General features: G+C 42.6%; 1 protein-coding gene across 2 annotated transcripts; it reads left to right on the top strand.

Annotated features, from left to right (window-relative positions):
* Positions 1-58: 58 nt before the first annotated feature.
* tasorb (transcription activation suppressor b) lies at positions 59-13,586 on the top strand. Of its 2 annotated transcripts, none has more exons than XM_079848921.1 (23): positions 59-605; positions 1,900-2,045; positions 2,168-2,260; positions 2,644-2,716; positions 3,605-3,696; positions 3,798-3,932; positions 4,024-4,139; positions 4,233-4,264; positions 4,355-4,460; positions 4,543-4,646; positions 4,744-4,847; positions 5,029-5,101; positions 5,204-5,278; positions 5,384-6,085; positions 7,336-7,604; positions 7,680-7,806; positions 8,246-9,081; positions 9,182-9,301; positions 9,400-9,559; positions 10,396-10,495; positions 10,579-10,757; positions 10,859-10,993; positions 11,083-13,586. In XM_079848921.1, exons 1-23 carry the CDS (start codon positions 296-298, stop codon positions 12,522-12,524), a joined length of 5,529 nt encoding a protein of 1,842 aa, XP_079705047.1. In that variant the 5' UTR covers positions 59-295; the 3' UTR covers positions 12,525-13,586. The 2 variants fall into 2 exon arrangements, with proteins under 2 accessions (XP_079705047.1, XP_079705046.1); XM_079848920.1 differs by having other exon boundaries at positions 4,230-4,264.
* Positions 13,587-13,707: the final 121 nt, after the last annotated feature.

Genomic DNA, 13,707 nt, shown 5'->3' with positions numbered 1-13,707 from the left:
TCGACGATTCATTCTTGGCTCCTCTTGTAAACGTTACGCTCTAGCCATCTGTATGTGAAGCTGCTCATGCGCATAGCGGTCGTGACGTCTAGACGCTGCGCAGTTCTCAATAGCGCCACCGGGGGGCGTCAAGGCTACGTGAATGTAAACAGAGTGACGCCAGAGTTTTGCAGTGGTGGGGAAGGTATACGTCACAGGCATAATGGCGGAGGCTGGTTGAGAAGGAGAATTACTCCGAGAAGCGGCATTGAAACCAACTTCATCGCCAGCTGACTAGGTGACTGCAGGTCCGAAAATGGCTTGCAATTTCAGCCAGGAGAGAAAAATCGACAAGGAGAGCAGCAAGACCGGCGGCCTAACATTAGAGGATGGCGACAGCAAGAAACAATTGTTGTCAGCCTCTAGCACGGCCACATCCAAGCAAAATGGCGATCAAGCTGAATGTGAAGACGAGCAAATGTCTGAACAAGATGCCTCTGAGCGGCGGAGGGCAGGGCTGTTGGACCTGAAAAATTGCGGCGGTGCCCCCTCGACACTGCCGAGGTCCACAGAGGAGCTGCCAAGAAGGAATTTTCAGATTCCGAGGAAAATCAAGGAGCGGAAAGGTTGTGTGTCCCATTACTACCACTAGCAGCTACAACTGCCATTCCCGAAATGGACTGTTTCTGTTTCTCAGCTTTCAAGTTCGCTAAAAGCGCGCTCTTTGGTGCTTCGGGTCAAATGAATAACGTTAGACCTGTATTGATATATAAACGTGGGATCTATATAACGAAACACGTGATTAGCCTGAAAGGTTTGCACTAGTTACTAAATGGATTTTTAGCGAGTGCAGTGCTCAGAGCAGCAGGTAAGTCGGCGCTCTAATGCAACTATCGCTGCACGTGAGGATTCGAGTCATTCGACGCAAAAAAGACGCACATTTTTGTCTCGCTGCTTTAAACCTCACGGAGGCCGGTGTCATTGCTTTGCTAGTTGGATCCACACTCCTCCCACACCGTACAGTACTGCTGCACCACATGACACACTTCTTCCCCTCCTCATCAATGGCACCAGTGTGATTCGGTTGACCACTGCATTTCTCCCTTCAGTCTTTAGTCTTTACTCACGACGTTTCTGTCAGTCCTGAACAACCAGCCTTATTTGGACACCTCATTCATTCCCGTACTATTTCCGTATAGCGCTAAAGAAATAAAGACGCGAGAGCTTGCCAACAGAAAAACACTGCCTGAATGAAATCGAAACTTGTGCTTGTAGTAATAGTTGTAAAGTAGTTATGCATGACAACTCTCACTTTCACCTTTGTTGTGCAAGTTTGTGTCTGTAGGCGCTTTATCTTATTAAAAATAGCAGAACAGGCACTAAACTATTGTTCTAGACATTTCAAATATATTTTTAACCCCGTTTTATGTCGCCTCGTAAATGTTTTGAATGATTATTGAATCGACCAAGAAGATTCGTTTGGCCATTATGAAGTCGATTAACGCAACTAACCAAACATTCGATAGTTTTGCTGATTGGTTATGAAACTGTTATTTAATTTGTTTTTAGCGAATTTTTAGTAAATAATACAATCTATTATTTCATTATTTTGTTCGTCTTATTTGGCAACGTATTTTGTGTAAGTATCAACATAATTTAAGCGTCGGCTATTAAAACCCCAATTTCACTAGTTTTGATCTGTGTCTTTTATTGCATTGAACTGCAAGATGCATCCGCATTGTACAGAGTGCCTGTCAGGTTATGTGCAACTCTTTACTATGCATTCCAGTTGGAAAAAAAACAACACAATCAAAATACACTATACAGCTTCTATAAATGTACTTGATAGTTTCTTTTATTGAATGCATTGATGTTGTTCTGATCTAATGAGCTCTGTCTTTAATGTGTGCTGTCCTCCAGGTCTCCTTCAGCATTTGTCTCCAGATTCCAGAGAGTTTGAGGAAGTTGTGAAGCTTCTGTCCTCATTCTACCTGGACGCCACATCCCGTGGGACTTTCACCTACACCAAAGCTTCTCTCATTCACAACGAACTCTTGGAGAAAGAGGTGAGAGAGCTGCTTGCAATTGTAAAAGACTAGAGCATTGAAATACCCATCAGGCCACTTGGGGGCAGTTTTCAGTGAATCAAATACTGATATGGAATAATTTGTCATTTTTGTCTTCACAGTTCATCGAGAAGAAAAGGGAACTGAAGCAGAATGGCAGGACAGAGGCAGAACTCGCAGAATCCTATGCTTTTCTGCTGCCTGATAGGAGTAAGGTGAGGTTGTGTTAGTTTTGCTTAGTGACACAATGTCTGTGAGTGTTATTTTAATTGTAATATTAACACTTGGACTTTTTGTAGTCTGAGCTTGACCTCAGAATTTTGTACTACTACATATCTTTCTTGGGTGCAGTATAAACAAAACTCAATATTCTTGTTCTGTGTTCTCTGTCGTTCCTGTTAATTTATTGAATTGTGAAGTGTTTATAATGCATTTACAACATAACTGCTACAATAATTACAATATTGGCAGTACTTTGGATAAAAATGTCAGTGTAACCACTCTCTTATCTAAGTATTTATCAGAAAGTGGCATAATTTAGCGATAGTCTTGGTCAAAAGTGTGACTAACCAAAGGAATATCTGATTTTCTTTACAAGGCTCACTGGATTTGCGAAAAGGGTCTTTCTGTGGGACATTCACGGGTCAACAATCTGGGAAACCCTCTCAAAGGTGAGCGTTGTCCTTCCAGTGAGTGTTTATGGCCCGGTTTCACAGACAGGGCTTAGACTAAGCCAGGATTAGACCATAGCTCAATTAGGACATTTAAGTAATTTTTATAAACATGCTTAGAAAAAAAACATTACCGATGTGCATCTTAAAACTAAAAAGGCACTGATATATTTTTAAGATCAGTCAGTGCAAGTTTATTTCAGTGGAAACAGCTCAGACTTACATTTTAGTCTAGGACTAGTCTTAAGCCCTGTCTGTGAAACCAGGGGTATATCTGTTTAGCTCTAATCCTTTGCTTGGGAGGGGAGTCCTGGGAGGATTTTGTATTACTGTGGTCACTTGATCTTTGGTTTGGAGTAGTTGAATTGGTCAGGGCCAAAAAGACCACTGCTTCATACTTTCTTGTGATCACTGGGCCAAGTTAATGTTAATTAACCAAACTTGCTACAGACGCTCATTTTTGCATTGAAAAACTTTTTAAGTAACATCTGTTTTATATTTTGGTCACCCCTATTACCTCTGTCTATTTCCAGAGCACGTTTGAGGTTTTGGAAGTAATATTATGTTCTTTTTTTTAATTTTATTTTATTTGAGGCAAATTTCTGATACACGATCCTTGTATGGTTGAATAGTGAAGCAGTTGCTAAGTGTTTAGAGACATTCACAAACCCAGTTTTGTAAATCTTGTAAATGCGACTAGGATCACTTTAACTGGTGAAATTAAATAGTTTCTGCAAATATTTAATCTTAGCAAACGTAGTATGCTCTATGCAGAGACTCTGCATTCCAAATGGATTGCTAACAAATTTCTTGGGATTAACCCAGGGCTTTTTGTGGGTCACAGGAATGTCGCCCCAAGTAACTCTTCTATCCTTTTTCTATTTTTAGGGGTTTACCTCTCAAAATACTCAGATTTGTTACAAATGAATCCATTTGAAGTGGGTGCTGCTGGAGACATCATAATATTTAAAGTGATGAAGGTAAGTCTTCAAAAAGTCGTCAAAGTTGTCTTTCAAAAATAAAAAGTGCATAAACTTCACTTCGGTTTCAAAACCAATATTGACTTTGTCTTATTCTGCAGGGTAAAGTGAAGACCATATTTGAGAACATGCCCAAAAATAATCTTGAGCCGGCCCTAAAATATGACAGCCATGTGTACAAAAATGCCAGCAAAGTGACCTCATTATTGTCGTATAGGGCCTTTGAGCACACTCAGGTGAGTGAGTTTTTCAATATGACCTTTTGCTTCGTAATGTGTACAGATGTGACCTGTTTTGTATCTGATTTCCTTCTGTGTTTTATTCCAGCAATACTTCTATGAATTTGCTTTTGAGGAGCTAAGATCCAGGCCGAGACATGTGTTGCCATATGCAGTTGTGTCTTTTCAATACAAAGGCAAAGAGTCGGCCACGGCCACACACAGGTATGAACGGGATAACTGGTGATCTGTGTAGAAAGTGTACTACACTCTGTTTTGGTTTTATTATTTATAACAATTTATTTTCTCTTTCAGTAGATTAAACAGCATGTTATATGAAGGGCAAAGAGGTATGATTCGTATTTCTCTTTATAGCAGCCTAATAAAATGATTAGATGGGCATATTATCTAACTTACTGTATTATTATGTGATGCTTCAGTTCGACGAAGATATACAGTTTGGAGTGGCTCTCTGGTGAATAAAGGAGAGGAGGTCTATCAAGTGTACATCCGGTCTTCAAGACTCGCTCACCTTCCTCTTAAACTGTGAGTCTTCTTTCTTTCAACCTATGCAATTTAACAAATGTTTTGTGCATTGGTTTTAAAAAGTATTTTTTTTCTTTTTCAGGCCAGACAAGCTTGACATCAATATGGCTATGCATCTTGATCAAGTGAAGAGAAAGATCCCGCCCGTTCTGCTATCGTGGGAGGCGTACAGTGGATCACGAGAGGGTAGGATGAGTGCCAGTGATGCTTTTCAGCTCAATACATGGCAAAACATTTGATGTGTCAGTATTGACATGTGATAATGTCTTGTGGTATTTTGCAGTGTTGAAGTGTGGGATGTACTGCAGCCTGTATGAGGTCATGGGGAAGAGTAAACAGGAAAACAGTCTCTCGGGACTGCTGCACCGGCTTGAGAGAGAAAGGATGGTGAGCTCATTCACAGGCCACTTTAGACTTTTATTGAATTAATCTCTGCATAGCGTTACCACCCACCCTCTACACAGTTTCCTCATTCTGTTGATAGAATCTGTGTCAGTGATGTGATGTGCAGAAGTAAAATTGGTGATGTTTTATTATAGTCATGCTATAAATAAACTCTTTACTCTAGGTTTTGGTGAAGCCATTGATAGACAAAGGATTTCTCTTCCTCCTTTCGTCCTCTCAGTTGTTCGCTACCACTGGTATGTACATGCATAGTTTTTAACCTTGTACATTGCATCGGCACTGTGATTTTTGGCATGGAATAATGGAGGCTGTGTGTTTGTTTCTTTTTTTCTTTAAAGAGCGACGAGGAAGAAATGACAGGGTTTTGCAGGCACTTTTTGTTTTTCAAGAGCAAAGAATGATCTCAAAATTGAGTAAGTGCTTATTTTTTTGGTAGTTTCTTGAAGTTTGTTTGCATTTTAAGTGTCTATGCATCACTATGCAGTCCTTCTAATGGCGTTTGCTTTTTTATTGTGAAGTTTTGAAGAACTCTGGAGTTGATGAGGATCCTCCACTAGAGCCTAAAGACCCAATCAGCCACCAACTAGATAATTTTGTTCCCGCCCTGCATCATGGTCTCTACAAGCTGCGTGCCAATCCACCCAAAGAGATTGCGGTGGGACTGAAACTTCAGGCGCTGGACTACCTCAACCAGAAGGAGCAAGGCGCTATCCGGCCCTTTCAAATTGTAGAGTACCGGCACAGTCTGGATGACCGGACAAGCCAACACCTGGCAGCTCGTCCTAAGAATATGGATGTGGCACTGAACTCTTACATATATGGTCCGGGGCAGTTCCAGCTGCCTGTGGAGGCGCTGCAGCAGGGTCTGGTGGAAAGCAAACAGGAGGTGGCATCTCCCCCAGCAGGTGCAGAAGATTACAGTCCTGTCTCAGACTGGGGAGGGTCAGATAGACAGGCTTCAAGCAGCAGTACAGTTGGGGTTTCTCAGTCAAACGGTGGCGCTCAGAGGACACAGAGTGAGTATGACAAAGAAAAGATGGAGAAATTGCTAAAGTTGATTCAGTTACATAAGCGGACTTTGAGCAAGGAGGAGGGCAGTGGGCCAGAAAGAGAGGAGGACTGGGACCCCGCTGGCCTGAAGAGGAGGTTGGAGAGGGAAGGTCCTGGAAGTGTGAGCAAGTACCTTAGGACAGGTCTACTGAATGGAGAGCCAGGGAGAGGTAAGTCTGTGCCAAAAAAATTTAGAGGTACAGCATGGAGGTTGGATACTATTGTAGGGGAATAACAGCTAGACAACATAAAGAGACCAATATACTCATTGAAGACCAGGAGTCAAAGTTGTCAATCAGTTGACAGAGTTTACTGAATACAAAGTTCTCCACACTTCTAAAGGCCATAGAAAATGAGTAAGAGGATCCAGCCTCAAACTAATTTAGGATACAGATACACTAGTACTTATAGTTAATCAGTGGACGTCATTCGTACAGGTTCTGATATGTTAACAGTACGGATAATTCTAGCTGCATCCAAACATAGTATTCTGTTCTTTATGCAAATGTCATCATTATCTTTGATACACTTTATCCAATATATGTAAGAAACTTTGGTGAGGGTCACATAAATTCCTTATCTCAGTTAGAGCCACTGTTGAACTCTCCTGGAGACTATTCCTTTGGCTAGGTCACATGCTTCTAAAAAATACTAAACAACCCCTGCAAGCAAAATTAGATAAAACATAGGCAATATCTTTTCCCTTCAAGGCTGAGTTTTTGTCAGGACTTCACTGGAACAGAACATGAAAGCTGATTTCCAATTCATTATATAATACACGAAGAGGGATGGTAAATCCACCCCCTTCACTATACAGGGTTCCCAGAGTCTTGGAAAACCTGAAAGTATCAAAGTTTTGAAATTGTGAAAGCTGTGAAAATTTGTGGAAATTATTACCAAAGTTTCTTAATTCTCTCTTCTTGATTATCTCTTATTTAGTGCTGTTATTTAAGTAAAGGTGGTATTCAAAGGGTCATGTGAAGTGATTGTTTCACGTCTAATAGAAGTACAGTGTGCCTAATGAGAGACTAGGTGCTCTTTCTACTTGCATGAACTATCTCCAGAGACGCAGAGAGAGAAGACGTCAGATTGAGGCTGACGCATCTAAGAGTAACTGTATGTGCTGAAGGACCTTAAACTGTGAAATTATTAACGGTGATAATTCACAATGCAAGAATGTGCCTGCAACTAATTTAGTTACTTTATGACTTGTTTTTCTGTATGTGTGCATTTCTTTCGTGTTTTTGTTTCCAATTACACCATCACTAAAAGGTGAATCCCACGAAACCTGTCAAATACATGCCTGGGTTTTATGTCATCTTAAAAAAAAGAGAGAAATTATGTAGAGCTCAATAGAGTGTGACTGCAGTTCCTTAGAGACATGAGCTCCTTTTTGACAGCTGGTTTCTCTTTCTCTTAGTGGTGATGGACAGCATGGGGCTGTGTGACACGGACCTGCGGGAGCGCGTTACTCAGAGTGCCACCCTCCGAGACACGCATGCCTTGCTCAAACTCTTCCTCAGCACCCTCAACAGGATGGCCCAGAACTCTAACACTGCCAGCAGCCAGCCTGCAATTCTCCCCAAAGACATAGAGGGATACGAGCCCACCGACTCAGCCACCCACTGTGATCTTGACCTGCGTAGCAGGCGTACTGATGAGGAGCAGGTTAACCTGGATTGCTTGGAGGTGTGGACTGTTCCTCATGATATCTAATGCCACACTCAATTGTTGTTTTAGTTAACCTTTAGTATATGTGTGTAGGAGCAAATAGCCTGCAGCAGGAGCAGTGTGGATGTGTACAGTCCCTCTTCCAATCTGGAGCAGCAGCTCTCCCGTCCAGCAGAAGCCTCACATCAGAGCCACAATCCCTGGAGCATATCCACCACAGGTTCGTCCTTACCTGCATACTTGCAACAGACTTGTTCGTAACATACACCACTGTTCAAGAGTTTGGGGTTGGTTAGAATTTTTTAAATCAAAAATATTGTAAAAGTAGTAGTATTGTGAAACATTATTAAACAAAATTTAAATAAATGTTCTTGTTTATTATATTGCAAAAGGTATTTCGATGATGGCAAAGCTGAATATTCTGAATAGTCTTCAGTTTCAAATGATCCTTCTGAAATCATTTTGATATGCTGATTTGGTGCTTCAAGTCATTATAGTCACTTTAATGAGTTTACATTCGTATAACAATTATTGATTTAAAGATGCCTTCTTTCAGAGTCAAACCTTGTATACCCCCTCAAACCCCCTAAATAATAAATTGTTACATTTATCGAAATAATAATGGATTGACAAAACTAATAAACATATTCTGTTTTTAGCTTTAGAGGGTGTTTGTGAACCTTTTGTTAGTGGAGGGGAGAAGCAGGGACACACTACGGGCAAAGTAGTAGACACTATCCTCGACAGTGAGTTCCAGAACCTCTGCACAGGGATTCAGAGAATGATGGAGGACCAACATATAACCTACACCCCCCAAACTCCTATGCCACGACTTGAGGATCAGGCCAAACGGGCAAGCTCATTCTCACCCTTTGTCTCCAAATATGTCTCCTCCCTGCCTGTGCAGGGCTACGTTAACAGTCTCTGTGAAAAGATGGACCGTATGATCCGTTCTCCCAGCTCGTCTTTAGAACCTGTGGCTGTTACGTCACCACCTGCCGTTGCCCCAGTGCCCGTCCTCTTGCCACCTGCTCCACCCCCTTCTGTCATGCCAGCTCCTGCCCAACCCACGCTGCCCTCACCTGCTGCTCATCCTCGCACTAAAACATCATCTCCAGTGCCTAAGTCTCAGGCTTTGTCGAGCAAGTCACAAGCTACCCTTAAACCTCCTTCAGCCAAGCATCGCCTTGGCACTGTCAGAGAGGTCCACCTGTTTTCAGCAGAAAAATCAGTTGACCCCAAGGGTTCAGATGTTGTGGAAAGTCCTATGTGTTCCCCATCAGCAGGAAGTGCCAGGCATCCTCCAATCCCTCCGGTCCCAGAGATTCCCTCTGAGCCTACTCTTGCAGTAACCTCAAGCACTGTGGGGGGCAGTGTGATTGGACAAATCAAGCCCGATGTGTTGTGCACACTGATGGAGATCATGCAGAAGAATGCAGTAAAGTTTTACATTCAGAGAGGAGATGAGGAGAGTGAACTCTGCACTGAGATCAAGGTCTGAAAGTATTTAAATGTCAGAATATACAGTGTGGTCTGATACTTTTGACCAACCTTTAAAACCCCTTATCTTTCACCTCCCTTGTTTGGTTTTACAGGAGTATTTAAGAAGTCTTGGAAACATTGATTGCAACCCTCAGAATTACCTAGAAAATAAAAGTCAGCAAAAGTTTATGATCATTATTCAGAATGAGGATATCGCAGCTCATGTACATAAGGTAACTAATAACTCGCCATTGCAAACTTTTTTTTCGTAAAGTATTATTATTAGTTGCATATAGCATTTGAGACATTGTTCCCTCTATACCCCTTTTAGATCCCAGCTTTGGTGTCTCTGAAGAAATTGCCTACAGTTTACTTTGCTGGAGTGGACAGTCTGGATGATGTGAAGAATCGCACTTACAATGAGCTCTTCGTGTCTGGAGGTCTTATTGTGTCGGATGAGCTCATACTCAACCCAGACAATATAACACTAGGTAAGAGCTGAATGGCTTAGTGGCTTACAAAATCTTCAGGCACCATCATGTTGAAATGGTCTATCCATAAGTTTACTGTGTGTGCTTTTAAATTCGTAGCTTTAAGGGCGGTGACACACTGACTGCGTGGCGTGAGCGTGGCGTTTCGGTTGCGTTTCAGCTGCGTGGCGTTTTCTATGTCTTTGCACACCAGAAACGTGTCTGACGCGGCGCTGCTGCTGCTAGGTTACATATGATAAGCCTCATTGGTGATATATTCGACATGGGGAGAGAGCTGTGGAAGGCCTATACTTCATGTTAAACATAAATATATAGCAGCAAAGATTTTATCTATAGCAGGCAGTATTGACGGCAAAATAGGCTACAGAATATTTCGTTCTGTATTGACAGGTGCAATATTTGAAAATCAATCATATTTTTTTAATTACATTTATATCTGCATTTATGTAAAAACCTAGAGACTTTCAAACATCAAAATGTCATTTATTAATATGTATTCGTGTCAAAATGACATATAAACATATTTTCCTATTTTATTTAGCCTGGAAACGCTTCCAACACGCTTGCGTGTTGCGTGAAAAATAGGTGTCGGTTCTATTTCTAGCCGCGCCTGAGTCATGTCACGCAGGCAGTGTGCAAGCTCTAACCTGTTAACATGGGAGCCGAAATAAAAACGGACACGCCACGCAGCCAGTGTGTCGCCGGCCTAAGTGTGAATGCAAAAATGTGTGTACGGATGTATTCACTCGGATGTATATAGCAATATAGATAACAATATATAACTGTTTCTACTTGTATTACATCAAGACTTTAAGAACTGACATTTATGTTTACAGAGAAGCTACAGGCGTTTCTTAAGTTCCTGGAGGAACAGGGCTCACCCTGGAAGTGGAAGGTGCACTGTAAGACTCAGAAGAAGCTTAAAGAGCTCAGCAGGTTAGAGACAGAATGATGAGTCTAATTCACCAATCCTGACAGACTCCTAGTCTCCAATATCTCACACATCTTTCCTTTCACAGGTTAAACACTGAGGCCCTGAATCTTTTGAACCTGCTGACGACATACCAGAAGAAACACCTGGTGGAGTTTCTGCCTTATCATGAGTGTGACACTCCTTCTAGGCAGGCTCCTGATTTGGACTGTTTGGTAAAGCTGCAGGCTCAACACACACAGCTTCGACACCTCATCTTCCTCACAGGTACGTGCAACATGTCTAGTTGAAGGCTGGTATTTATGAATGGGGGTATGTGGAGTCATCTGTGATGTTTCTTAACCAATCTGTGCTGTGTTTATATACAGAAAGGCATGACGACACGTTCTCACAGTTCTCCGGTAGTGGAGTGATCATTGCGGGTATGAATGACATCATGAACAACTTCCAGAGTTTGATCAGTGTCCCAGAAGAAGTAGCATTGGCTGCCCTACCTGATCCAGGTAAAGACTGCAGAGTTCTTTACTGCTTCTGACAAAATTCACAAAGAAATTATAGATGTTGACACTGTATCTTTTCTTTGACTGCTCAGTGGAGCCTGATGCAGTTCGAGATGAGGAGGACATGTCTATAGACTCTGAAGATGACATGCTGGTTATCAACGAGACTTCCATTCAGACTGAAAATGACCTGTCGGAACCGCAGGCACCTCAGCCCCCTCCGCCTCAGACTGATGGATTTCGTCCTCCCCTCCCTGACCAACCCTCTTTGGACCCCATTATCGATCCACTTGTGCATCCAAACCCTACCACCTACCCTACCCAGGGCTCTTACTTGACTGATTATGCAGCTCTGAAGTCTGCCATCGCTCAATATAAAGCTGCCAGTCAGGATGGCACACCTAGGCCTGAAGTAGAGGACACCCTGGCCAGTTTTGGCGTGAATCCCCACCAGAGCTACCTGTGTCCCAACTCAGCACAGTGGAGCCCTTACTCTGGTTCTCCCGCATACCATATGTCCTCGGCATATTCATCTCCTGTCAGCGTGGCCTCCAGAGGATCAGAGTACAGTCAAACTACTGCTCCTCCTGGGACTCAACCTCCTACAAACTCCTGCACCTTACCCGTTACCCAACCACTCACCCTTCCCCTTTCCCTCCCGCAGCCACCGGTTAGCTCGGTGGAGGTGCCTCCTATTCCAGAGTCAGCCTCCTCTCTTCAGCCATCTGGTTCCGTTCCTGACAGTATGGGAGTGTCTGGGGCGGCAACTGCTAATCAGCAAGGACTTGCTGGCTCTCAAACTGCTAAGATGTGTGTAGAGACTGCTTCCTCATCCTCCGCTTCCTCGTCCTCTCTTCACTCCACTTTTCCCTCCTACCCAGATGCTACGCTTTTCCCAGCCCTCACTCCAATTCCCCCTGTTCCACCACTTTACAGCTGGGTTCCTACACCGGGAGCCCAGCAGGGATACGCGGCTGGACAGAGTGGGGCAGGATTCAGCACTCTTCCTTCCGCCCAAACTGAGGCTGCTAGGCCTGCCGATGGATCGTGGGTGGGAGACACTGAGAGCGGAACCTCTCGTGGTGGACAAGAGGAAGATGATGTCCCTGCTTCAGCAACCTCTAAAGGGGGCCAACAGGAGGGCAGTAGAGATAAAGGAAGTGCGCTGGGTAGTTCGACCTCATGCAGCCAAGGCAGCAAAATTCCCGTGAACTCTTCCTCTGAGAGTCAGGGAAGCAGTCAAGCCCCTCCTACCAGGGGTGGCACTGCAAGCAGAGGACTCTTACCCATCCCCGGAGCCACACTGGGAGCCTTGTGCCGAGGCGGACACAACAATAGCATGTACAATCCCAGAGGAGGAACCGCTGATATGATGCGTGGTGGCTTCAGAGGTCGAGGAGTACCACCGCATCCCATGAGATCTAGACCTGGCCGGGGTCACATGAGAGGGGGCCCGTCCTGTAACTGGGGCTATCCCCCTGGGAGGGGAGGGGGTGGTCGGTCAGACTACTATTCGGACTACACCTACAACTAAATGCCATAGGGATGCCATGCTCCCTCATAGACTACTGGCATTAGGAATGTACATATTTACCATTAAGAGCACATCAAAATATCAACATCTTAAAAAAAAAAAAAAAAAAATTGAATCTGGTTTTGTATAAACGAGATTGGTGACTCAGACGGTGGCCAGATTTTCACTGTTTTCAGTAATGCCCTTCCTAAACAAGATGTTTGAGAAACCTTGTTCATACCACTATATTTATATTGCCAAGAAATGTAATTGCCTTTCAATGTTTCATTTTTGTCAATACTTTTTGTTCGGATTTTCGAAAAAAACTGTTTGTGAACAAGGAGCAAAATGCAGACAATATTTTTTTAAAGAGAGAAAGTGAGTCGTTCTTCATTTTAGCTGTTTTTGGTTTTTTTTACATTCTTGGTTGTACAGATGTTCTATTAAAACAAGGTTGTATCAAACATTGTGATATTGTGTTCAGTATTAACTCTTGGGAATGGTTGTACTCTGTGTACGTGTACATAGATATTTATGATGTTATATAAAAATGGTTACGATTTTCTTTTCCAATGAGGTTAATCAATGCCATAGTTGTTTCATATGTGTGCATTGGTAACATTCAACCTAATGGTTTTATAGCCGGCCAGCAGAGGGCATCATTTCCTAATTGATTCTGCTGGTCTGATGCTGATGCAATTTTCTAAAGGGTTTCTTGTCAAAAAACAATGAATCAGTGTGTTTAAATGTATAAAAAAGATTATGCATCTTTATTTCAAAACTGACTCTGAATTTGCCCTTTGTACATGACAAACATGAATATGGTTAGCTGAAGTTCTGTAGAAAATACCTCAGGGCATTTCACAAATGTTACTATAGATAAACAGCTATGTCTCTAAAAAAAATAATGCGCAAGATTTTGTTTAAAACACGTTTTCTGCTATTTCTATATTTCAACCCAAGTGAATGTCAGATGTGGCTGGGATGTTGTTTGTCTGATGATCTGTTGTTTGGTTACATTTATCACCTCCTGAGTTCAGTATAGGTTAGAAAGAAAGATAAGACCAAATCATGCCAGCAACAGAATGAAAAAAAAAAAAAAAAAAAAGAAAGCTTAAAGGATTAAGAGATGCTGAAAACATTGTTGGAGAATCTAGGTTTGCCCCAAAGAGTAATCTGCTCAAATCTGACTCCTGGTCATCTC

The sequence above is a fragment of the Squalius cephalus genome (genome assembly GCF_949319135.1).
Source record: "Squalius cephalus genome assembly, chromosome: 18".
Classification (NCBI taxonomy): Eukaryota; Metazoa; Chordata; class Actinopteri; order Cypriniformes; family Leuciscidae; genus Squalius; species Squalius cephalus.
The sequence above is the reverse complement of the archived record's forward strand: the minus strand, read 5'-3'. Positions and strand labels throughout refer to the sequence as shown.